Source organism: Oncorhynchus masou, chromosome 14 (assembly GCF_036934945.1).
Source record: "Oncorhynchus masou masou isolate Uvic2021 chromosome 14, UVic_Omas_1.1, whole genome shotgun sequence".
Taxonomy (NCBI): Eukaryota; Metazoa; Chordata; class Actinopteri; order Salmoniformes; family Salmonidae; genus Oncorhynchus; species Oncorhynchus masou.
This window is the reverse complement of record NC_088225.1, coordinates 7,450,103-7,474,605: the sequence shown is the minus strand read 5'-3', so window position 1 is coordinate 7,474,605 and position 24,503 is coordinate 7,450,103. Positions and strand designations below refer to the sequence as shown.

Below are 24,503 nucleotides of genomic sequence, written 5' to 3'. Positions count from 1 at the left end.
CCCGGCGCGCTGTGCGAGCTAAATTGATCGCACCTAATTAATATGTCCGAGAACGTCAATAATGCACATAATCTGCGCAGATCTACTTGTTGTGGAGAAGTTATAACGCGTGGCAATTATTTTGTTTTCAAACATGTTAAATTACATGAGGATGCGTAATTAAATATGTTACCGTAATACTACAGCAACTGCTATCACCAGCTATGGATTTTTTAAAAAATGGTTTGGCATTATACTTCTGTTTCCAGTCGACAATATTTGAGGGTAACACATTTTCACAGATCTTTAACTAAAACGACCAATTTGAACCTTTACCCATGTCGAATGTTACAGGTCAGTGCCCGACACATTGAATACGATCACATGGCAGACCTTGCCACTGTCAACGCGAGACTGGAGAAATTCGTTATTCATTCTGGATAACTCTAATCTATGAAAACCATTTAAGGACTAGATTGACAACCTAAAAGTTGCTATAAAGGCAAGTGACTTGCATGGAGTTTAACTTCTAGTCTACTTGAAGAATGCAATAAACGTCTACTAGTTCAAATTTGCTGCTGTGCACTGCTGTGATGTCTTGCATACCAGAACTTTTACAATAGTGTTTTGTCAGAAAATAACTTTACAGAATGCTTCTCAATAATCTGCAATGTATCATCTCTCGAGATACTGTAGCTTCGATGCAACCAAGAGAGTGAGGTCATCCATGGATTGTGGTCTACTGATTATTGCACACCGATGATGTATATTACAGGCACAATGTTTACCAACAAGCTGCTGACCCTGGTGCTGGTGGTGCAGCCTGGACGGGTGCTGCTGGGCATGAAGAAGAGATGGTTCGGGGCAGGGAAGTGGAATGGGTTTGGTGCCAAAGTCCAACCTGGGGAGACTATTGAAGAGGCTATTGCCAGGCGGTGAGATTGTTTGCAGTCCTCTGTAGGTGTCTTGAAAGTTTTCCCTACAGTTTGGCTTAACAATTTGCATGTAAAATCATGTTAACAGATTTCAGCACTGGGCAGCATCTGATACTACATACCCCCATAAATGTCATATTGTGATGTTACAGTAGGCATGGTCTGATTATTGCCTGTTATCTGAGGCCTACTATCTATTTTGTTTTCCTACTCTGGTCTGAAAGCGACACACTTTCCTGCTACTTTCTCTCTACTTACAAACGGGGTGTTTCTTCCAGAGAACTGCAGGAGGAAAGTGGCCTCACAGTGGATGCACTTGATAAGATTGGAAATAACATTTGAATTCATCGGAGAAACAGCTGCTTGATGTGCATGTTTTCCGAGCTGACAACTACAATGGGGAGCCAACAGAGTCAGATGGTATTCATTCTCAATCTCATATGCATTCTATTTCGTGCCTGGTTTGTGACCAGGATAAACTCAGCCCAATAGGCTATAATCATAGACCCCATAGTTTTCCTGGGGAAAAACTGCTGCCCTATACTACATGCCTTGTTATGGACATTTTAGACTGATGTCTGACGAAGTTCACTAACTTATACCTTTTCTCTTATAGAGATGAGGCCGCAGTGGTTCGACTCGGACAAGATACCCTTTGGTCAAATGTGGGTTGACTATATTCTGTGGTTTCCACTGATGCTTCAAAAGAAGTTCTTTGGCTACTTCAAGTTTCAGGGTCATGACTTGATCATCGATCACAAGTTAGAGGAGGTAGAAAAGCTTTAAGACCGACTACTGGCCTCGGACTCATTCATACTGTATCAAAGAGCATTCCCACATGTTGTCTACCTGAAACATCCCTGGAGAAATACTGCAGAATTCCTACTGATTCCAGCTACCCTTGTTCATATTCAGTGCCAAGAAATCCCCAGGTCTTTGTAAATTTACAAACCCTTTGTTGCCAGTGACCATATGCCTGTGAATCAGTCAAATTAAGTCACATTGAGCCAAAACTAAATACTGGATGTGTAAATGTTGCTGATGTAACGGATGTGAAACGGCTAGCTTAGTTAGCGGTGTGCGCTAAATAGCGTTTCAATCGGTGACGTCACTTGCTCTGAGACTTTGAAGTAGTGGTTCCCCTTGCTCTGCAAGGGCCGTGGCTTTTGTGGAGCGATGGGTAACGACGCTTCGAGGGTGACTGTTGATGTGTGCAGAAGGTCCCTGGTTCGCGCCCGGGTATGGGCGAGGGGACGGTTTAAAATTATACTGTGACATTGATGCTGTTGACCCGGATCACTGGATGCTGTGGAAAAAGGAGGAAGGACAAAAGGGGGGTGAGTGTAACGGATGTGAAACGGCTAGCTTAGTTAGCGGTGTGCGCTAAATAGCGTTTCAATTGGTGACGTCACTTGCTCTGAGACCTTGAAGTGTGCAGAGGGTCCCTGGTTGGCACCCGGGTATGGGCGAGGGGACGGTTTACAATTATACTGTTACACTGACACATGTATCCCATTCCACTGTTTATATTACATTTCTAAAGTATGTGCAAAGGCAGTGTGCTCTTTAGTAAAGAATGCACCTCTTTTTTGTTACTTGATTTTTTTGTTATTTAATGATTTTTTCTTGGGCCTCTATAACGATATCTATTGTTTGTTTTTTTGCGAATTGGATTGATCCCCACTACCACCCTAACCAACCTCACTACTCACTGGACCCTTTTGATCACTCGACTAAGCATGCCTCTCCTTAATGTCAATATGCCTTGTCCATTGCTGTTCTGGTTAGTGTTTATTGGCTTATTTCACTGTAGAGCCTCTTGTCCTGCTCACTATACCTTATCCAACCTATTAGTTCCACCACCCACACATGCGATGACATCTCCTGGTTTCAATTATGTTTCTAGAGACAATATCTCTCTCATCATCACTCAATACCTAGGTTTACCTCCACTGTATTCACATCCTACCATACCTTTGTCTGTACATTATACCTTGATGCTATTTTATCGCCCCCAGAAACCTCCTTTTACTCTCTGTTCCAGACGTTCTAGACAACCAATTCTTATTGCTTTTAGCCGCACCCTTATCCTACTCCTCCTCTGTTCCTCTGGCGATGTAGAGGTAAATCCAGGCCCTGCAGTGCCTAGCTCCACTCCTATTCCCCAGGCGCTCTCTTTTGATGATTTCTGTAACCGTAATAGCCTTGGTTTCATGCATGTTAACATTAGAAGCCTCCTCCCTAAGTTTGTTTTATTCACTGCTTTAGCACACTCTGCCAACCCGGATGTTCTAGCTGTGCCTGAATCCTGGCTTAGTAAGACCACCAAAAACTCTGAAATGTTCATCCCAAACTACAACATTTTCAGACAAGATAGAACTGCCAAAGGGGGCGGTGTTGCAATCTACTGCAAAGATAGCCTGCAGAGTTCTGTCCTACTATCCAGGCCTGTACCCAAACAATTTGAACTTCTACTTTTAAAAATCCAACTCTCTAAAAACAAGTCTCTCACCGTTGCCGCCTGCTATAGACCACCCTCTGCCCCCAGCTGTGCTCTGGACACCATATGTGAACTGATTGCTCCCCATCTATCTTCAGAGCTCGTGCTGCTAGGCAACCTAAACTGGAACATGCTTAACACCCCAGCCATCCTACAATCGAAGCTTGATGCCCTCAATCTCACACAAATTATCAATGAACCTACCAGGTACCTCCCCAAAGCCTTAAACACAGGCACCCTCATAGATATCATCCTAACCAAATTGCCCTCTAAGTACACCTCTGCTGTCTTCAACCAAGATCTCAGCGATCACTGCCTCATTGCCTGCATCCGTAATGGGTCAAACGACCTCCACTCATCACTGTCAAACGCTTCCTGAAACACTTCAGCGAGCAGGCCTTTCTAATCGACCTGGCCGGGGTATCCTGGAAGGATATTGATCTCATCCCGTCAGTAGAGGATGCCTGGTTATTTTTTTTAAATGCCTTCCTAACCATCTTAAATAAGCATGCCCCATTCAAGAAATTTAGAACCAGGAACAGATATAGCCCTTGGTTCTCCCCAGACCTGACTGCCCTTAACCAACACAAAAACATCCTATGGCGTTCTGCATTAGCATCGAACAGGCCCCGTGATATGCAGCTGTTCAGGGAAGCTAGAAACCAGTATACACAAGCAGTTAGAAAAGCCAAGGCTAGCTTTTTCAAGCAGATGTTTGCTTCCTGCAACACTAACTCAAAAAAGTTCTGGGACACTGTAAAGTCCATGGAGAATAAGAACACCTCCTCCCAGCTGCCCACTGCACTGAAGATAGGAAATACTGTCACCAGTGATAAATCCACTATAATTGAGAATTTCAATAAGCATTTTTCTACGGCTGGCCATGCTTTCCACCTGGCTACTCCTACCCCGGTCAACAGCACTGCACCCCCCACAGCAACTCGCCCAAGCCTTCCCCATTTCTCCTCCCAAATCCAGTCAGCTGATGTTCTGAAAGAGCTGCAAAATCTGGACCCCTACAAATCAACCGGGCTAGACAATCTGGACCCTTTCTTTCTAAAATGATCTGCCTAAATTGTTGCCACCCCTATTACTAGCCTGTTCAACCTCTCTTTCGTGTCGTCTGAGATTCCCAAAGATTGGAAAGCAGCTGAGGTCATCCCCCTGTTCAAAGGGGGGGACACTCTTGACCCAAACTGCTACAGACCTATATCTATCCTACCCTGCCTTTCTAAGGTCTTCGAAAGCCAAGTCAACAAACAGATTACCGACCATTTCGAATCTCACCATACCTTCTCTGCTATGCAATCTGGTTTCAGAGCTGGTCATGGGTGCACCTCAGCCACGCTCAAGGTCCTAAACGATATCTTAACCGCCATTGATAAGAAAAATTACTGTGCAGTTGTATTCATTGATCTGGCCAAGGTTTTCGACTCTGTCAATCACCACATCCTCATCGGCAGACTTGACAGCCTTGGTTTCTCAAATGATTGCTTCGCCTGGTTCACCAACTACTTCTCTGATAGAGTTCAGTGTGTCAAATTGGAGGGTCTGCTGTCCGGACCTCTGGCAGTCTAAATGGGGGTGCCACAGGGTTCAATTCTTGGACCGACTCTTCTCTGTATACATCAATGATGTCGCTCTTGCTGCTGGTGAGTCTCTGATCCACCTCTATGCAGACGACACCATTCTGTATACTTCTGGCCCTTCTTTGGACACTGTGTTAACAACCCTCCAGGCAAGCTTCAATGCCATACAACTCTCCTTCCGTAGCCTCCAATTGCTCTTAAATACAAGTAAAACTAAATGCATGCTCTTCAACCGATCGCTGCCTGCACCTGCCCACCTGTCCAACATCACTACTCTGGACGGCTCTGACTTAGAATACGTGGACAACTACAAATACCTAGGTGTCTGGTTAGACTGTAAACTCTCCTTCCAGACCCACATCAAACATCTCCAATCCAAAGTTAAATCTAGAATTGGCTTCCAATTTCGCAACAAAGCATCCTTCACTCATGCTGCCAAACATACCCTCGTAAAACTGACCATCCTACCAATCCTCAACTTTGGCGATGTCATTTACAAAATAGCCTCCAATACCCTACTCAACAAATTGGATGCAGTCTATCACAGTGCAATCTGTTTTGTCACCAAAGCCCCATATACTACCCACCATTGCGACCTGTACGCTCTCGTTGGCTGGCCCTCGCTTCATACTCGTCGCCAAACCCACTGGGTCCATGTCATCTACAAGACCCTGCTTGGTAAAGTCCCCCCTTATCTCAGCTCGCTGGTCACCATAGCATCACCCACCTGTAGCACGCGCTCCAGCAGGTATATCTCTCTGGTCACCCCCAAAACCAATTCTTTCTTTGGCCGCCTCTCCTTCCATTACTCTGCTGCCAATGACTGAACGAACTACAAAAATCTCTGAAACTGGAAACACTTATCTCCCTTACTTGCTTTAAGCACCAACTGTCAGAGCAGCTCACAGATTACTGCACCTGTACATAGCCCACCTATAATTTAGCCCAAACAACTACCTCTTTCCCTACTGTATTTATTTTATTGGTTTATTTTGCTCCTTTGCACCCCATTATTTTTACTTCTACTTTGCACATCCTTCCACTGCAAATCTACCATTCCAGTGTTTTACTTGCTATATTGTATTTACTTTGCCACCATGGCCTTTTTTTGCCTTTACCTCCCTTATCTCACCTCATTTGCTCACATCGTATATAGACTTGTTTATACTGTATTATTGACTGTATGTTTGTTTAACTCTGTGTCGTTGTGTGTCGAACTGCTTTGCTTTATCTTGGCCAGGTTGCAATTGTAAATGAGAACTTGTTCTCAACTTGCCTACCTGGTTAAATAAAGGTGAAATAAAATAAAATAAAAAGGTGGGATGACAATGATTCTGATTGTTCAACATCCTGTTTAATTCAATTTAATATCAGGGTAATTTTTTATATTTCTTTAACCTTTAACTAGGCAAGTCAGTTAATACATCCAGCCTGGATTTGAACCAGGTACCATAGTGACACCTCTTGCACTGAGAAGCAGTGCCTTAGACCGCTGCGCCACTCGGGAGCCCAACAATGAGATGGGTATCTGATACTTTTTATTTAACATTAAGTGAGATTCAACATAAAACTGTACAATTGTTAAACGTTTGTTACTCTTCATTTTTAAGACTTGCCCAAAAAAATATTGTCATAACCTTATCTCATGTTGACACAATAATAAGAACTTGTGAGGAACCAATTAACAGTTCCACAGAGAAGACACAATACTGCATTGAATAACAAAACGTCTAATATTACTCAGTTCTAATTGGGAGACAACATTGTATTACACAGCCTCATTCCTGTACTTTAAACACATGCAATTTGCACATCCTGTAAGAAGAGGGTGAATTTTGAAAGAACAGGTTACGTATAAACCTTAAATTGTGAGTGAAACTTTTTTTTTTCTTCATCAGATCAAATAATGAGAAACTTTATCAACATAATCTTATGCTTCAGACATGAAATCAATGTATACTGTTGAATAGGAGGACAATAAATCATTGGGTATATTCTTGAAAAAGATCAATCGGAGAATATTCCTGAATATTGCATACACAGAAAAATATTCCATCTAGTTTTCTTCAAATCTACATTAAGTAAACACTGAACCACCATTATTGCATCTTAATTGAAACAAACATTGCAAACAGGTAAAAAGCATTAAACACAGAGAACATTTAATTTCTACATGAAATAAAATATTACAGGATAATTACTACTTAATTGCACTAATGACTATGTGGCATTGTAGCATGTTTCTTTGGTATGTTCACCATTGGTCACGTGGAGTGTTATATCAGCCATAAATCATTAATTATTTTAATTTGATCAAACTTCTTCCTCTTGATAGCTTGCTCAGGCGTAGAAACTGAAGCAGCTTTTCACAGTATTGCAACAAAGATTCGATTGAAGCAAGGAATCTGAAGGCCTTTGCCCGAATATCAACACAAGCTAGCAAGCCCAGTTGCACAAGTGTGGTCAGTAGGATGATTTATACTTATGTTGTACTTCACAACAATCCATTGAATAGCATGCTGCTACTACATTTACTTTAATACATATTGGTTTGCCTGTCTTTTTTTCAGAAATGAGCCCGTGCCCTGATTAGAATCTTTCTAAACATCTTAAACATTTACACTAGTCATTTTAAACACAAAGGTTATGTTGCCACAACCTGGCTGCGGCACAGAAACGTGTCTTCCCTGTGTGGCAACATCTTCAATCAGCTTAATTATTGTATTCTTACACGCAAATACATTCTTACATGTGTCTGCCTGCAATAAGACACTACATTATACCTCGACATAGGCGAATGATCCTCCAAGAAGTGTAGGTAAGAAGTCCCTCATATGAAAAAGGTATTGAGCTACAAAATAACACAGAAAGGGTCCAGCTTTTCAACAAAATGTTCCCTATATATCAATTATGAAATCCATATTTTCCTCTTCTCATACAGCAAGGCAGCAGTACACATTCTTCAAAGCACTCTTCCACTTCCCAATGAGCTCCTTTGATCAACCTCTGACATCCCTAGTGAGGATGCACGTATGGTATAATACATCTCGAGCTGCAGACCAGAAATCAGTGATGTAGAGGTAAATAATAAAATAAAAAGTGGGTAAACTGTTCGCCGAGTAGCAGAGAAAAAAAAGTAGCGCTCCCTATACTTGGATGAACTGTCCCACAAAGAAAATGAAAAAAAGGTGAGTAAACTGCATTTACTCACCACTGACTTATACTTAAGGCACAGTTTGTAGTGTTTTTCAAGGTTTTATGAAAACAGTTCACCATCAGTCCCTTCTGAGAGTGACTGTCTCTTGGCTTGCAAAGCAGCATATTCATCACTTGTTGAGAGAGAAGGGGACATGAGTGTCTACTTGGGTGTAAGAGGAGGGGATTGCATTTCATCGACACCGAAGAGACATCCAAGCTTCTGCTGGAGATCATTCCACACTGCACCCATCTAGTTATCAAACAAACAAAGTAGTCTGTTACAGTGAAAGCATCCTCTGGCCAAAATTCTATAGACGATCATCTTATAATTGTATTATCTATTAAAGATTAGAATCAACACACACACATCAACCTAATGAATTGTGTGCTCCACTACTTCAACTCAATCCTGACACTGTATATTTCCAGGTGAGTCTCACCTCTTGGTGACCTTGGACCTGTGAGTTGACGAAGGCTCCCAGGATGTGTGAGGTGATAGGCAGGTATGTGAAGATGAGCTGAGTCTCCTGGTGAAGGCAGAACAGGGAGAAGTAGTTCCGCAGTTCCATGGTCTGAATGGCGTTCTCCTGCTGTTGGGGGAGGATACAAACCATTGCTTCACAAACCACAACCATATGATGGTTATCAAGAGGAACAACCTCATTGCTCATAAGACCATGCTGTCATGGCATTGTCTGTCGGAGTCAGTGTTGAAAAACATGACATATGAGATCCATTCTAAAGGCTGAAATGCCCAACTGTCAAATGCAATATCTTCCTAAGATGGTTTAGCATGAGAAATGCTGTAGGACCTACAAGGATATCAATCCTTATACCAGGGTATCAATTAACTCCCAAATGATGGCATCTAGGAAAATGCTGTTCCCTCCTTCCTCTCAATGTCAGAGAGGACACAGTCTCTCCGAGGGAGGGTGGGTTGGCCTGTGATGACATTATTTCATCTTCATTATCCTGACAACAGTGTTGATTTGACGTGTGACAACCCTGAGTAAATGAGGAAGGAAGAGCGCTTTTCAAGCACGGAGAGAGAGAGAGGGGGGGGGGGAAGAGAAGGAGATAGAATGAATGAGAAAGAGAACCTGCACAATGCGAGACTCCAGTTGCTCCACTGACACCTGCTCTTTGGGCTGCACTGTGGCACTCATCATCTGCCTCTTCATCATACCGTACTTCTGCAGCGCTCTCTGGTGCTCGTGCAATACTCCCTTCTCATGCCGCTCACACAGATCCTATGGGACACAACCACACGGTAAGAAATAACTACCCTATTTTTACATTATAGTATTTAGCAGACACTTGTCCAGAACGACTTACAGTAAGTAGTACTTATTTGTACTGGTCCCCCGTGGGAAACCCACAACCCTGGCGTTGCAAGCACCATGCTCTACCAAGTGAGCCACACGGGTCAAAGATATATCGTTAACACTCAAAATTAAGTTGCTGTTATACCGGTGTAGTGCATTTGTAATATTACTAGTAACATTGCATTAACTTGATACAGAGTTCTTCAGTAAATTGATTTTTTACATTTCTCTAACTCACTCTGTATGATTGCAGCAAATCCAAGAATAGATTCAGTTTTTCCACGACATCATCCTCTTCTCTCCTCCCCTTAAGATATCAATGAATAAATGATTATGAGTTTGGCAATACCACAGGAGAGCAGGTGGTACGTATACAGTGAGCTGGATTATACCTGCTGAGCACCTTTGTCGGCTAGCAGAGTAAACTCCACGGAAAGGCCTCTCAGAGACTGACGGAGAATGCCCCAGGTGCTTTGGGATGAGGCCAGAGAGGGAATGGGTGAACCATCAGAGCCCAGTGTACTGCAACAGAAAGCATAACTAGAGAAGCTGGACCAGTACGGTGTCTTGGCTTACAAAAACGATTTGAAGTGAAAACCCTGAAAAGGAAAGAAACCAAATCCTTTACAATTTCCAACATTTTCTTCCCCAAAACTGTTGTATGGGTGGGGTAGCTAGCATAATACGTTTCCTTGGGCTAAAACACTTGTGTAGAGAGGGGCGATAGAGAATGAGAGTTTTATGCCCCGTAAATGCTGAGTTCTGTACCTGAGCTCCCTTCCAAACATGAGCAAATCAGTGGCGTTTTCCTTGGAGCGCTCGGCCATCTTCTCTGCCCGGTCCCGCAGCTTGTGAAAGCTGTTGTGGATATTCCTGATCAGTTCCCTGCTTGATGAAAACTGGGCCTGGATATCAGCTGGGAGATAATCCTACAGCACAGATGTACCAAGACTCACACTGCTGCGTCACAGTAGGATTTCAAATAGTCATTTGATGTACTATTTCATAATAGAAACAATACAAACCTTTGCCAGAGTTGCCATTGCATTAGTCATGAATTCATCTCCCATTTTCTTGCAAGCATCACGCATTTTCACCTGAACGTCCTGAGAGTAAGCGAGAGAGAGTAAAGTTGTGTGAGCAGTACAGTCATTATCCATGGCAAGCCAAAGAACAATGTGATCTTGGCGTAGACGACGAGCAGAGATGGAGCAAGGTGGTCTTTTCAGTAGCAGAGACGTACCGAGCCGTTGAAGGTGAGAAAGGTCTTGACCAGTTCGTCCTCGGAGAAGAAGGGGTGTCGTGCCACTAGGTTGATGAACCGGCCCAGAGCACGCCGCCTTCCCTCTATAAAGTCCCTCTCAGACATGGAGGTCAGGACTGTAGACAGAGGTCAGTTAAGAGCCAGCATATTCAGTTGTTCTGCTTCCGTAAAACAGAAGAGATCATACCATATTATGTAATACAGTCAGGGTTGGCCCTTGAAGTAACTAATCAACCTGGATTACTTAAAAAAAATATTAATTTTTTTTTTTTTTTAAAGTGTAATCGGATTACTTACATTCTTAAAAACATTTTCACATATGTCTGAGTGCTAGAAGTTAAAGTAATCCAAATGTAATCCGATACTTATTTGGAGTAATCCAAAATATTATTTATCATGTAACTGTAATCAGTAACGGATCACACTTTTCAAGTTATCCGCCCAACCTCTTGGTATCTAATAATGGTAATACAAAGACAAAGTTCATGTCTGGATGTGAGAACACGGGTGAAGTTGGATTAATACAATTGGAGTTCCTTTGGAGCAGCGGGACCCCCAGCTCTGATGCAGAGTGGAACACTTATTTACAGATCAAAGCCTTACTCTCCTCCTAATAATCAAACGTTCTGACTGACATCCTCCATACCTCCTTTCAGCATTCTCTTAGGCGGCAACGCAGGCACCATTCTGTAGGCAAACCTCTGCAGCAAGAGCTCGTGGAAGACATCGAAATCACTGTACCGCCGGTAAACAGATATCTTAAAATGCTGAAAAGGTTCAAACAAATATTACATCTGTGAATAACAGAGATGTGCAAAATAACCAGGCTTTGGGGTTGTGAATTCAACAAATATATTGACAATGGATGTGTTTGTCATGTGTTGGCTTTAGTTCATACTAATTGTGAATGCTCACGGCACAGAAACAACACCAGCTCTATTCAGCTTAGGCATCCAGTGTAAACGATGCAATGTACTGTATGTATACATTCATTCTTAGATGGACAAGCATTAAAGCCATTCTTTCACCAAGCCAAAAATGCAGAAATAATTGAGAAGCCAGGAATAGAGCCAGAGGGAATTAAATAATTTTTGGAGTTATGATCAAAATTCCTATTAATAAATGTTGCTTGTAATGCACAAAAGTGACCTATTTGAAGTAAAAAGGTAAATGCATAGTAAAGTATGTGCCTTACCTTTCCTATTAATAACTTCCTTGACTGTTCATCTAACAAAGCCCATTTATGTTACAATCATATGTCATTAATTGCAGCCTTCACCTGGCTGGTGATCTGGTACTCCACATGTTTGAGGAACAGACCCTTCTTTTCAGGAATTAGCTCCACCTGGACTGTATCCCTGGCAAGCAGCATGCCCAGGGTCTGGGGCACCGTGAGGGGGCTCTCCTGAATGTGCTGCATCCTCAGAGTCTGGAGGTCCTTGAACTCACCAAGTTGGGGCTTAGGGAACTCTGTCAAACAAACACCAAGTCAAACATGAGTAAACAATGCTCTCATCGACTCATTCATCTAGAAGGCAATCAGCACATCTATGCTCACAGACAAAGTGTAAACATCCAGCTCTATTGAACTAATAGACATCATTTATGATTTCCTGTAGTGCAGGTTTGAATATAAAACATTTCCCTATACACATCCATGTTGTGTGGGGAAAGCAATCATGTTCCAGTGTACATTTGACATTCACCTCCCTTAGTGGCCCTCTGATCCTTCAGACACTTGAATTCTCCCATTCACATTTTTTTGCCTACTTTTATTTAATCAAGGGAGCCCAATTGAGACCAGAGTCTCATTTGCAATGGTTCCCTGAGGACAAAAATGGCATCAACACAACAAAATATAAAACATAAACTACAATTCAGCTATAAATACATTATAACAAGTTACAATAGTCCATTGAAACAATTGCACACTTCCGTGAACTCATTTACCAACAGAGTTTTAAACTGCCCTATCGACACCAGGGAATCCAGGTGGAAATTGATCGTAAGGTATTCCAGAACTGTGTGGTGCGTTAAAACGAAAGGCAAATTTACCAAACTTGGTGGAGACAACCGGGACCTCAAGAGTTAAGAAAACCTCGGAGCGGGATTGGTATCTCATATTGAGAAATATTTCAACAGGGAAGTGAGGCATATTGGAATCTTGTGGAGCAGAGCTTTGTAAACAAGGAGTAATAAAGTAATCTACAGGATTTTCGTGAGGTCCAGCCAAACGGCTGATACATGATGCAGTGATGAGTACTAAAACTGTCAGTGAAGTGCACTACGGTAGATGGCTTCAACAGTTTAAGAGTAGTGGCTTTGCTGCAGTCTGGTAAAAGTATTTTCCCCCCTGTCAGATTTTGCCAATTTTTTGCATATTTTTGATACTGAATGTTATCAGATCTTCAACCAAAACCTAATATTAGATCAAGGGAACCTGAGCTTACAAATAACATTTAAAAAAAACAAACATATTTTATTTCATTCACAGTTATGCAACACCCAATTCCCCTGTGTGAAAAATGAATTGCCCCTTACACTCAATAACTGGTTGTGCCACCTTCAGCTGCAATAACTGCAACCAAATGCTTCCTGTAGTTGTTGATCAGTATCTCACATCGCCTGAGGCAGCAAAGCATCCCCAAACCATCACCATGCTTGACTGTTGTCATGAGGTTCTTACTGTGGAATGCAGACTCTTGGAAGAAAGTTCTATGATTGATTCAAAAGTATAACTTTTTGGATGACATTGGTCCCATTATGACTGACGAAAACCAAATGCTGCATTCCACAGTAAGAACCTCATACCAACAGACAAGCATGGTGGTGGTAGTGTGATGGTTTGCCTCAGGGCCTGGATGACTTGTCTTAATAGAAGGAACCATGAATTCTGCATCAGATAATTCTACAGGAGAATGTTAGGCCATCCGTCTGTGAGCTGAAGCTGAAGCGCAGTTGGGTAATGCATCAAGACAATGATCCAAAACACACATTCAAGTCTACATGAAAATGGCTAAGAAGCAATACATTTGAAGTTTTGGAATGGCCTAGTCAAAGTTCAGACCTCATTCCAATTGAGATGTTGTGGCAGGACTTGAAACAAGCAGCTCATGCTTGAAAACCCACAGATGTTGCTGAGTTTTAACAGTTCATGAAAGAGTGGTACAAAATTCCTCCACATTGACGTGAGACTGATAAACAACTACAGGAAGTGTTTAGTTTGAGTCATTGCAGCTAAAGGTGGCACAACCAGTTATTGAGTGTAAGTTGGCAACAAATTTTTCACACAGGAGCATTGGGTGTGGCATAATACATTTATTTCATAAATAAAGTTATGTTGTGTTATTTGCTCACTCAGTTTCCCTTTATTTAATATTAGGATTTGGTTGAAGATCTGATAACATTCAGTATCAAAAATATGCAAAAGTAGAAACAATTAGAAAGGGAGCAAATACTTTTTCACGGCACTGTATATAAATAGTAAAGAGCACAGGTCCCAATACCAACCCCTGCGGTACACATTTTGTAATTTTGAGGAAACTAGACTTGACACCATTAGAAAGCTCACATAACTCTCCCTAAACTCAAAATGTCTCTTAAGTCTTTCAAACAATTATGATGGTGTGATTCATGTGATCCTGAATTTAACCCTCCTTGACATTCCACAGAGATATGAGTTAATCGTCCTCCTACAACAACCAGGAAACCAGCTCTACCATAGCTCAGCAGAGAAAACGTGACATCAGTTTCACAGAAAGCAGTCAGCTGCCATATTGGCAGCACTGAAATAACACAGAGGGCCCTAAATAATCATATGAGCTTTGGAACAGAGCTCTAACTCAGGGCTGTGTTTGGAGTAATGGCTACCTCTGAAAAACCAAAGACGACGACTCCTCTCCAACTTAATGGCACTGTACACTTTAACACTCATGAAAGTAAACTGATTCATATAATCAAGAAAAACAAGTGTACTTAAGAGAGAGGGAAGAGTTCTTCCTGTAACTTTCATTATGATTTTCACAGAGCTGTTCCTGAGGAAAAAGGGCAGGGAAAGGTTGTGTGTCTTTTACAGAGACATGGGAAGGGAGCTGGTGTATTCCCGGACGCAATGCCCAGAGGTTAGAGGAAACCGGCCAACAAATACAACACACTCTGATAAAACTAGGACCAGCTTTTTAGCACAACACACCTGCTTGTTTTGTGTGCAAATGCAATGTGTACTTTAGCTTGTCACATGCATATTCAACTTCACACAATATATAGCGAAGTGAACTTTCTCACACAAGCTGTTCATATGGGTCACAAAGGTTTTTGACCTTAGATACTTAACAGGCAAGCCACTGATTAAGCTGCACATTTACTGCTGTGTCCTTACTTGAAAACAACTCGTTAAAAGGCTTACCTTGTATGCAGTTCTCTAAGAGTTTTGGGCTTGGTTGCTTCCCTTGCTGAGCAAGGGCGATCAACGCCAGTGCTTTATATAGGGACAACTTGCTTAAGAATCCATCAGTGTAGTCAACATGCTCAGCAATCTGAAAAAGACAGGACATTACAGGACTCTCTTAACAGGTCATTGCTCAATCCAAGGCCTAATTTCAGCAGTGGTTGACAAGAAAATGCAGAGAACACAAACTGAACCATGAGGTCTAAGCTGAAATACACATCCATGGAAACGCTTCATTGATGTAACACGTTGTATTTTTCATGTGCCATGTGCTCTTGAATAACACAACTTTTAAATGCCATCCCCTCAAATACCATCACTTTTGAGTAAGCTTTACTGAAGCAAATACCACTAATTAAATGGCAGCAAGGAGATAGTTTGCAGGAACCACCCTTTCTAATAACTGGTGCTGGAACTAGTATTGTAATTACCCCCTTAGTACTTTGTGGTAAAACAAATATAGGCTTGAGAGGGTCTTTGAATAGAATAGTTTGTATCAAAGAGCGCTAGATGTTTTTCAAGTCTTTTCTGTTAAGTGTCTACTTCCTATTCTGCAGAATTTCTTCCAAGAAGGGAAGAGGATAGAAAACCCATAGGTCTAATACATAACAAACCAGCCTGTGCTTCTGTTTCATAACAACAAAAACTTGAGCCTAGAAAAAAAAAACACAAACAGCCAGAACTTTCTCTCCACATTTGGCAGGCATTCTAGATCATAGATGTGACAACAAGTAAAGGAAAAGTTGGTGTTCACCTGGCCCTGCACAACACTGGGGAGATCTGTTCTGCTGAGCAACCTCTGGAAGACCTCTACCTGCACTCGTTCCTCTATCTTACTCCGGATGGCCTCATACACCTCCCTGTAGTATGGAGGCACTGATCCTGACAGAGGAGGTGCACAAACCATTAGGCATGGATTTATGTGGATGAAGACATTTCTATTAAATTGCATGATTTGTGGTTAAACATCATGGCAAAATCTGCTTCATTTAACCGAAACAGAGCAAATGTATTGGCCGTGTACACATATTTTGCAAATGTTATCGCAGGTTTCTAGCTCCAACAGTGCAGTAATACCGAACAATACAGAAACACACAAACTCCAAAGGAAATATCAGAATGAGCAATGTCAGAGTACGGATACATAGATATTTTGCACAGTGTACAAAACATTAAGAACACCTGCTCTATCCATGACAGACTGAGACAATTGAGATATGGATTGTGTGTGCGTGCCATTCAGAGGGTGAATGAGCAAGACAAAAAAGTTAAGTGCCTTTGAACAGGGTATGGTAGTAGGTGTCAGGCACACTGGTTTGTGTCAAGAACTGCAACGCTGCTGGGTTTTTCACACTGAACCATTTCTGTGTGTATCAAGAATGGTCTACCACCCAAAGGACATCCAGTCAACTTGACACAACTATGTGAAGCATTGGAGTCAAGAATTCCCAGCATCCCTTTCGACACCTTTTAGCGTCCATTCCCCGTCAAATTGAGGCTGTTCCGCTCAATATTAGGAAGGTGTTCCTAATGTTTGGTATACTCAGTGTATATGCATATAATGGTTGTGAAAATATGGACTGTATATAAATATAAAAGGTGTGTACAGCAGTAGTTATATAGGATGAGCCTTGACAAGGATAGAGTATATACATACGAAGTGGGTAAAACAGTATGTAAATATAATTAAAGTGGCCAGTGTTCAATGACTATGTACACAGGGCAGCAGTCTCTAAGGTGTAGGTAGGGCTGAATTCAGGGCTTGTAAAATTATACCTAGGCTAAAAATAAGCCTTCAGCATAAGAGCCACTAATTATATAATTATTTTATCCAAATAGATTAACCTGCATTTTTGCAAAAATCACTGATCTGGCCTTCAAATCAGTCTACAAAAATGACCTTTTTGTTATAATAATTTTTTTACCATAACCATGCACATCCACTAATAATGACCAACTTCTGGTAACAGCCATTATAGAAAATTAAAGGTGTAAAATGTAATTTATTGGTAGACCAAGCATATTCACGTAGAAATGTGTGTTATAGATCTGTTATTCTCACTAAAAGCAAGTCTAAGAAGCTGTAGATCTGTTTTATTTGTGCTATTTCTATGCTTCCTGAACTTAAGTTTTGTTTTTTACTTTCGGTTTTGTACATCAGCTTCAAACAGCTGAAAATACTATATGTTTCTAATGGCAAATATATTTCACAGTGGTTTAGATGGTACAATGATGCTCTACACTATATTTGCTTGTTTTGTCACAAACTGAAATTAGGCAAACTATTCACATTTTAGTAACCAGGAAATGGCGGAGCGATTCCTGCATAGTGCATCTTTAACACAGATCTTAAACAATCTCAAGCACAAGCCCACCTGCTAGTGAGTAGCCAGCTAATCTATATATTTAAAGTCTAGCTAACTTGGATCTACAGTGCATTTTGTTGTGTGTATGTATTAAATTGAGATTTTGTGTCACTTGTCCACACACATACACACACACACACACAGAACCACATAATGTCAAATTGGAATTATGTTTTTAGAAATGTTTACTAATTAAAAATGAAAAGCTGAAATGTCTTGAGTGAATAAGTATTCAACCCCTGTTACTGCAAATAGGTTCAGTAGTAAAGATTTTCTTAACAAGTAACATAATAAGTTGCATGGACTCACTCTGTGTGCAATAATAGTGATTAACATGAGTTTTGAATGACTACCTCATCTCTGTACCCCACACACTCTAAAGTCCCTCAGTCGAGCACTTCATTTCATACTCAGATTCCACCACAAAGACCAGGGAGATTTTCCAATGTTTCTCAAAGAAGGGCACCTATTGGTAGATGGGTAAAAAAAGCAAACAGACATTGAATATCCCTTTGAGCATGGTGAAGTTATTAATTACACTTTGGATGGTGTGTCAATACACCCAGTCACTACAAAGATACAGGCGTCCTTCCTAACTCAGTTGCCAGGGAGGAAGGAAACAGCTCAGGGATTTCACCATGAGGCCAACGGTGATTTTTAAACAGTTAAAGAGTTTAATGGCTTTGATAAGACAAAACTGAGGATGAATCAACAACAATGTTGTTACTCCACAATATTAACCTAAATGAGAGTTAAAAGAAGGAAGCCTGTACCGAATAAAATATTCAAAAATATGCATCCTGTTTGCAATAAGGCACTAAAGTAGAACTGCAAAAAATGTGTCAAAGAAAAACTTCATGTCCTGAATACAAAACAATGTTTGGGACAAATCCAACACAACAGATCACTGAGTACAACTCTTCATATTATCAAGCATGATGTTGGCTGCATCATGTTAAGGGTATGCTTGTCATCAGCAAGGACTAGGGAGTTTCTTAGGATACTAGAAAACACAATATAGCTACAGTAAGCACAGGCAAAATCCTAGAGGAAAACCTGGTTCAGTTTGCTTTCCAACAGCAAAGCAATGTTGCAACAAAAAGAATCCTTGCGACATGTGTCATGGAAACGGCAGATATAGGAGAAACATTCTCAAGATCGACAACATTTGTTTGTTCGACGGGTGGATTTTGTCTAACTTTCTGTATTTTGACAAATGATAATTGAAACTGTTTTTAGAATAAATTATGATTTCATAATCATTTTGAAGGTACGCAGGGCATGTGATGTCACTGTATAATTATAAAGCTCCACTCCAGGTTTAATTCTAAATGCCTATTGCTTACAAAATAAAAGAATTTCACAAAAAAATAATAATATTATGTTTCTTTGCAGAACAAGGATTGTCCTGACTTTCAAGAATGCATGAATTGCCTCACCTTGCTTGTCTGGTTGGCAAGTTTCACCATTAAATTCTTTCAGGTCTACAGGGGTGCAAGTTTTACTATGGCACCGACTGCAGCGATACGCTGGCACATGTGACTTATTAGAATATGGCAAATATGAGTAAATGATTGCATTCTACACATGCTGGCTTTTGTGGGCTACCTGAGACAAGCAACAGATAGGTGGGAGGGCATACAGGTTGTCGCCAAAAATGTGCCTAAATGGGTAATGGAAACACTTCATCCACTACATTTTTTGATCGACACTGTCATTTTTTTTGGTGTGATGTCATTACGTCCAGGTGTTTTTATTGAAACGAGATAGTTCAATGGAAACGCACTCCAGCAGGTAATTGTCACATATATTTTCTAAATGTTGACCAACAAAAATAAATCACTGGACAAGTTAATGGAAACATTGCTCGTGAATGTTCCTGAGTGGCTTAGTTACAGTTTTGACTTAAATTGGCTTGAAAGCCATTTTCTTGGCATAGGTTATCTAGCAATGATCAACAACCAACTTTACTGAGCTTGAAGAATTTTTTCAAGAATAATGTGAAAATATTGTACAATCCAGATGAGCTCTTAGACACTTACCCAGAAAGACTCACAGCTGTAATCGCTGCCAAAGGTGATTCTCACATGTATTGTGTCAGGGGGTTGAATACTTTTAATGAAGATATATTAGTGTTTTATTTTTTAAATAAATTCTTTACCAAATGTTAGAATTTTTCTTCCACTTTGACAGAGTATTTTGTGTAGATCGTTGACAATTAAATGCATTTTAATCCCACCTTGTAACACAACAAATTGTGGTAAAAGTCAAGGGGTGTGAATACTTTCTGAAGGTATTGTACATACAGGTAACTGTCAAAATAAAGGAAATGCCAACATAAAGTGTCAAATCAAATCAAATTTTATTTGTCACATACACCTGGTTAGCAGATGTTAATGCCAGTGTAGCGAAATGCTTGTGCTTCTAGTTCCGACAATGCAGTAATAACCAACAAGTAATCTAACTAACAATTCCAAAACTACTGTCTTATACACACACAAGTGTAAGGGGATAAAGAATATGTACATAAAGATATGAATGAGTGATGGTGCAGAGCCGCATAGGCAAGATACAGTAGGTGGTATCGAGTACAGTATATACATATGAGATGAGTATGTAAACAAAGTGGCATAGTTAAAGTGGCTAGTGATACATGTAGTACATAAGGATGCAGTAGATGATATAGAGTACAGTATATACGTATACATATGAGATGAATAATGTAGGGTATGTAAACATTATATTAGGTAGCATTGTTTAAAGTGGCTAGTGATATATTTTACATCATTTCCCATCAATTCCCATTATTAAAGTGCTGGAGTTGAGTCAGTGTGTTGGCAGCAGCCACTCAATGTTAGTGGTTGCTGTTTAACAGTCTGATGGCTTTGAGATAGAAGCTGTTTTTCAGTCTCTCGGTCCCAGCTTTGATGCACCTGTACTGACCTCGCCTTCTGGATGATAGCGGGGTGAACAGGCAGTGGCTCGGGTGGTTGTTGTCCTTGATGATCTTTATGGCCTTCCTGTAACATTGGGTGGTGTAGGTGTCCTGGAGGGCAGGTAGTTTGCCCCCGGTGATGCGTTGTGCAGACCTCACTACCCTCTGGAGAGCCTTACGGTTGTGGGCGGAGCAGTTGTCGTACCAGGCGGTGATACAGCCCGTCAGGATGCTCTCGATTGTGCATCTGTAGCAGTTTGTGAGTGCTTTTGGTGACAAGCCAAATTTCTTCAGCCTCCTGAGGTTGAAGAGGCGCTGCTGCGCCTTCTTCACGATGCTGTCTGTGTGGGTGGACCAATTCAGTTTGTCTGTGATGTGTATGCCGAGGAACTTAAAACTTTACTACCCTCTCCACTACTGTTCCATCGATGTGGATAGGGGGGTGTTCCCTCTGCTGTTTCCTGAAGTCCACAATCATCTCCTTAGTTTTGTTGACGTTGAGTGTGAGGTTATTGTCCTGACACCACACTCCGAGGGCCCTCACCTCCTCCCTGTAGGCCGTCTCATCGTTGTTGGTAATCAAGCCTACCACTGTTGTGTCGTCCGCAAACTTGATGATTGAGTTGGAGGCGTGCGTGGCCGCGCAGTCGTGGGTGAACAGGGAGTACAGGAGAGGGCTCAGAACGCACCCTTGTGGGGCCCCAGTGTTGAGGATCAGTGGGGTGGAGATGTTGTTGCCTACCCTCACCACCTGGGGGCGGCCCGTCAGGAAGTCCAGTACCCAGTTGCACAGGGCGGGGTCGAAACCCAGGGTCTCGAGCTTGATGACGAGCTTGGAGGGTACTATGGTGTTAAATGCCGAGCTGTAGTCGATGAACAGCATTCTCACATAGGTATTCCTCTTGTCCAGATGGGTTAGGACAGTGTGGTTGAGATTGCATCGTCTGTGGACCTATTTGGGCGGTAAGCAAATTGGAGTGGGTCTAGAGTGTCAGGTAGGGTGGAGGTGATATGGTCCTTGACTAGTCTCTCAAAGCACTTCATGATGACGGAAGTGAGTGCTACGGGGCGGTAGTCGTATAGCTCAGTTACCTTAGCTTTCTTGGGAACAGGAAAAATGGTGGCCCTCTTAATAGATCGATCCAGGCCAGGATCGATCCATCCACGATCCCGGCCAGCTTTACTGCACCTTGGTTTAGATTCTACAAGTGTCTGGAACTCTACTGGAGGAATGCGACAGACACCATTCGTTTGCAAGAAATTCCATTTGATATTTTGTTGATGGTGGTGGAAAACACCGTCTCAAACACCACTCCTGAATCTCCCATAAGTGTACAATTGTTCAACCATGGCATATGGTTTACATCGTTTTCATGCTCATCAAACCAATCAGTGGCCACTCGTGCCCTGTGGGATAGGGGCATTGTAATCCATAGCAGAGCCACGGTAGCCAAAATAATGGCCTGCCCAGCATTTTTATAGATGACCCTAAGCATGATAGGATGTTAATTGCTTAATTAACTCAGGAACCACCTGCTTTCAATATACTTTGTATCCCTCATTTACATTATTCTGGCAGTTACACAGTATGGGCAAACCAGTGCTTAAAATAATCTATTTATGTATTTTGGCAAACATGTTTACAAAGCAAACTTAATCATATGTCATTTTCATAATGAAAGAAAATAAAAAATAGCGACAATTTTCCTATGGTAGTCTGGTTAACGTTACCAACTAACTTTCCACTCCTGTCATTTGCCAAGACGCTGGTAAAAAAAAGAAAGCTAAACGTAATCCTCTGCTCTCCCCACACCCAATGTTATGTTTACAATGACATGTATTACGTCAGAATACCCAATATTAGAATGTTTCTAATCAAATATATGAATTAAATTAATGTTTTTCTATCAGTCTAATTTGTATAAATATTGTGATTGGATGATAGCTGTGAGGGTTATCGAATCAGGATGAAATCTTAACGATAGAATGTTCACATGAAGATTTCCTAAAGTCTCTTAGGCAAATGACAGGAGGCAAGTATTGGAATATAATAGCTAAACAGAAGACAACCAGGCTAGTCTTATGCTATGGAACGTTGAATTCGTGATTTGGACAGGTCATAGAAATATAATCTAGATTGTAAATCTATGGGACAGGTAACATCCACAACAGATGAGAACATGACAATGAGCAGACCAATGCAAAAGTACAGCAGCCTACCCTACTGTGTAAAATACCCCTACAGTTATCTGTCAAATCACCCTTAATTACACCCATCTTATGTTCTGTCTATTACGGTTCTGTACTTCTATGTATTTGTAGGTTTTATGTGAACCCCATGAAGAGTAGCTGCTGGATGTGCAGTAGCTAATAGGGATCCTAATAAATTAAACACCCTTGCTAAACGTGTAATCTAATGCTCAGATGAGTAGCCTGTATTTTACAATTCGCAGTAATCCAACTATATTACTGTTTATGTTAAAGTTGAAAGGTTTTGTAGTTACATCACGAATCGTAGGCTACACTATTTAGCTCTGAACACTTCACACCGCGTTCTCTGAATTCAATCACAAACATAACCCCCCCCCCCAAAAAAAGCATTATTTCCCCTGTCGCCACGTAGAACGTTTACAAAAAGTCGAAAACACATTCTTAATTACAACATAAAGATGTGGAACATAACATGTATTTAGCAAATTACCTTCATTGAGCTCGCCTGCCATAGTTCAGATTGTCATGTGAGCACGACAGCACCTTCATGTGATTTCCTGATGAAAAAAAAAAACTGAAGAATGAACTATTTCTTAAAGTTGTAGTGAACTTTGGACATTTTCCAGATTTCAGACCTGTCCAAACATTATTGTAGGCACTAAACAAGACCTGGATTACTGCAAACTGGATATTAGGAATCCAGAACATAGGAGCATAGGTGAACAAGTGTTATTGTATATGGATCCTCCCCCACAAATAATTGAAAAATCTCAAATATGCCTCTGCCCTCGAAAAAATTGCTTTCCCACTCTCAGTCCAACTTTGGAAACCGAACAATTATGACATAGCCTAACCGCAGTGGTGTAAAGTACTTGATAAAAAAATACTTTTTAGTACTACTTAAGTAGTTTTGGGGGGGTATCTGTTCTTTACTGTACTATTTATATTGTTGACTACTTTTACTTTTACTTCACTACATTCCGAAAGAAAATTGGGTACTTTTTACTCCATACATTTTCCCTGACAGCCAAAAGTACTAGTTACAATTTGAATGCTTAGCAGTACAGGAAAAAGGTCAGATTCACACACTTATCAAGAGAAAGTCCCTGGTCATTCTCTACTGCCTCGGATCTGGTGGACTCACTAAACATAAATGCTTTCTTTGTAAATTATGTCTGAGTGTTGGAGCGTGCCCCTGGCTGTCAAAAAAAGTAATAAAAACAGAAATTGTGCCATCTGGTTTGCTAAATATAAGGAATATCAAATGTATGAAATTAAATTAAATTAAATGTATTTATATAGCCCTTTGTACTTCAGCTGATATCTCAAAGTGCTGTACAGAAACCCAGCCAAAAACCCCAAACAGCAAGCAATGCAGGTGTTGAAGCACGTTGGCTAGGAAAAACTCCCTAGAAAGGCCAAAACCTAGGAAGAAACCTAGAGAAGAACCAGGCTATGAGGGGTGACCAGTCCTCTTCTGGCTGTGCCGGGTGGAGATTATAACAGAACATGGCCAAGATGTTCAAATGTTCATAAATGACCAGCATGGTGAAATAATAGGTCTGGGACAGGTAGCACGTCCGGTGAACAGGTCAGGATTCCATAGCCGCAGGAAGAACAGTTCAAACTGGAGCAGCAGCACGGCCAGGTGGACTGGGGACAGCAAGGAGTCATCATGCCAGGTAGTTCTGAGGCATGGTCCTAGGGCTCAGGTCCTCCGACAGAGAGAAAGAAAGAGAGAAAGAGAGAATTAG

The 24,503-nt window shown here is 41.2% G+C and overlaps 2 protein-coding genes across 3 annotated transcripts; one reads left to right on the top strand and one right to left on the bottom strand.

The window, feature by feature from the left end:
* Positions 1 to 249: 249 nt before the first annotated feature.
* LOC135554080 (oxidized purine nucleoside triphosphate hydrolase-like) lies at positions 250 to 5,551 on the top strand. Its single transcript, XM_064986120.1, is given in 5 exon segments — positions 250 to 914; positions 1,193 to 1,243; positions 1,245 to 1,268; positions 1,270 to 1,334; positions 1,531 to 5,551. Coding segments are annotated over 5 exon segments (486 nt in total). The 5' UTR covers positions 250 to 738; the 3' UTR covers positions 1,701 to 5,551.
* A 973-nt stretch (positions 5,552 to 6,524) lies between these two features.
* On the bottom strand, positions 6,525 to 23,507 carry LOC135554079 (sorting nexin-8-like). Of its 2 annotated transcripts, XM_064986118.1 has the most exons (13): positions 23,240 to 23,507; positions 15,992 to 16,119; positions 15,196 to 15,325; positions 12,070 to 12,260; positions 11,437 to 11,557; positions 10,770 to 10,906; positions 10,552 to 10,632; positions 10,295 to 10,455; positions 9,919 to 10,048; positions 9,765 to 9,833; positions 9,302 to 9,451; positions 8,642 to 8,791; positions 6,525 to 8,451 (listed from the first exon to the last, which is right to left on the bottom strand). In XM_064986118.1, the coding sequence occupies exons 1-13, from the start codon at positions 23,259 to 23,261 to the stop codon at positions 8,362 to 8,364; spliced, it is 1,560 nt and encodes a 519-aa protein (XP_064842190.1). In that variant the 5' UTR covers positions 23,262 to 23,507; the 3' UTR covers positions 6,525 to 8,361. The 2 variants fall into 2 exon arrangements, with proteins under 2 accessions (XP_064842190.1, XP_064842191.1); XM_064986119.1 differs by lacking the exon at positions 15,992 to 16,119 and having other exon boundaries at positions 23,240 to 23,506.
* Positions 23,508 to 24,503: the final 996 nt, after the last annotated feature.

Bases quoted from the DNA above. Each gene is read 5' to 3' on its own strand.
- LOC135554079 (XM_064986118.1), bottom strand. From the start codon at position 23,261: ATGGCAGGCGAGCTCAATGAAG. The intron at 16,120-23,239 runs GTAATTTGCTAA...CTCCTCTGTCAG, and splicing joins GGCAGGCGAGCTCAATGAAG to GATCAGTGCCTCCATACTAC. The intron at 10,633-10,769 runs GTACGTCTCTGC...GCTTACTCTCAG, and splicing joins TTCTCACCTTCAACGGCTCG to GACGTTCAGGTGAAAATGCG.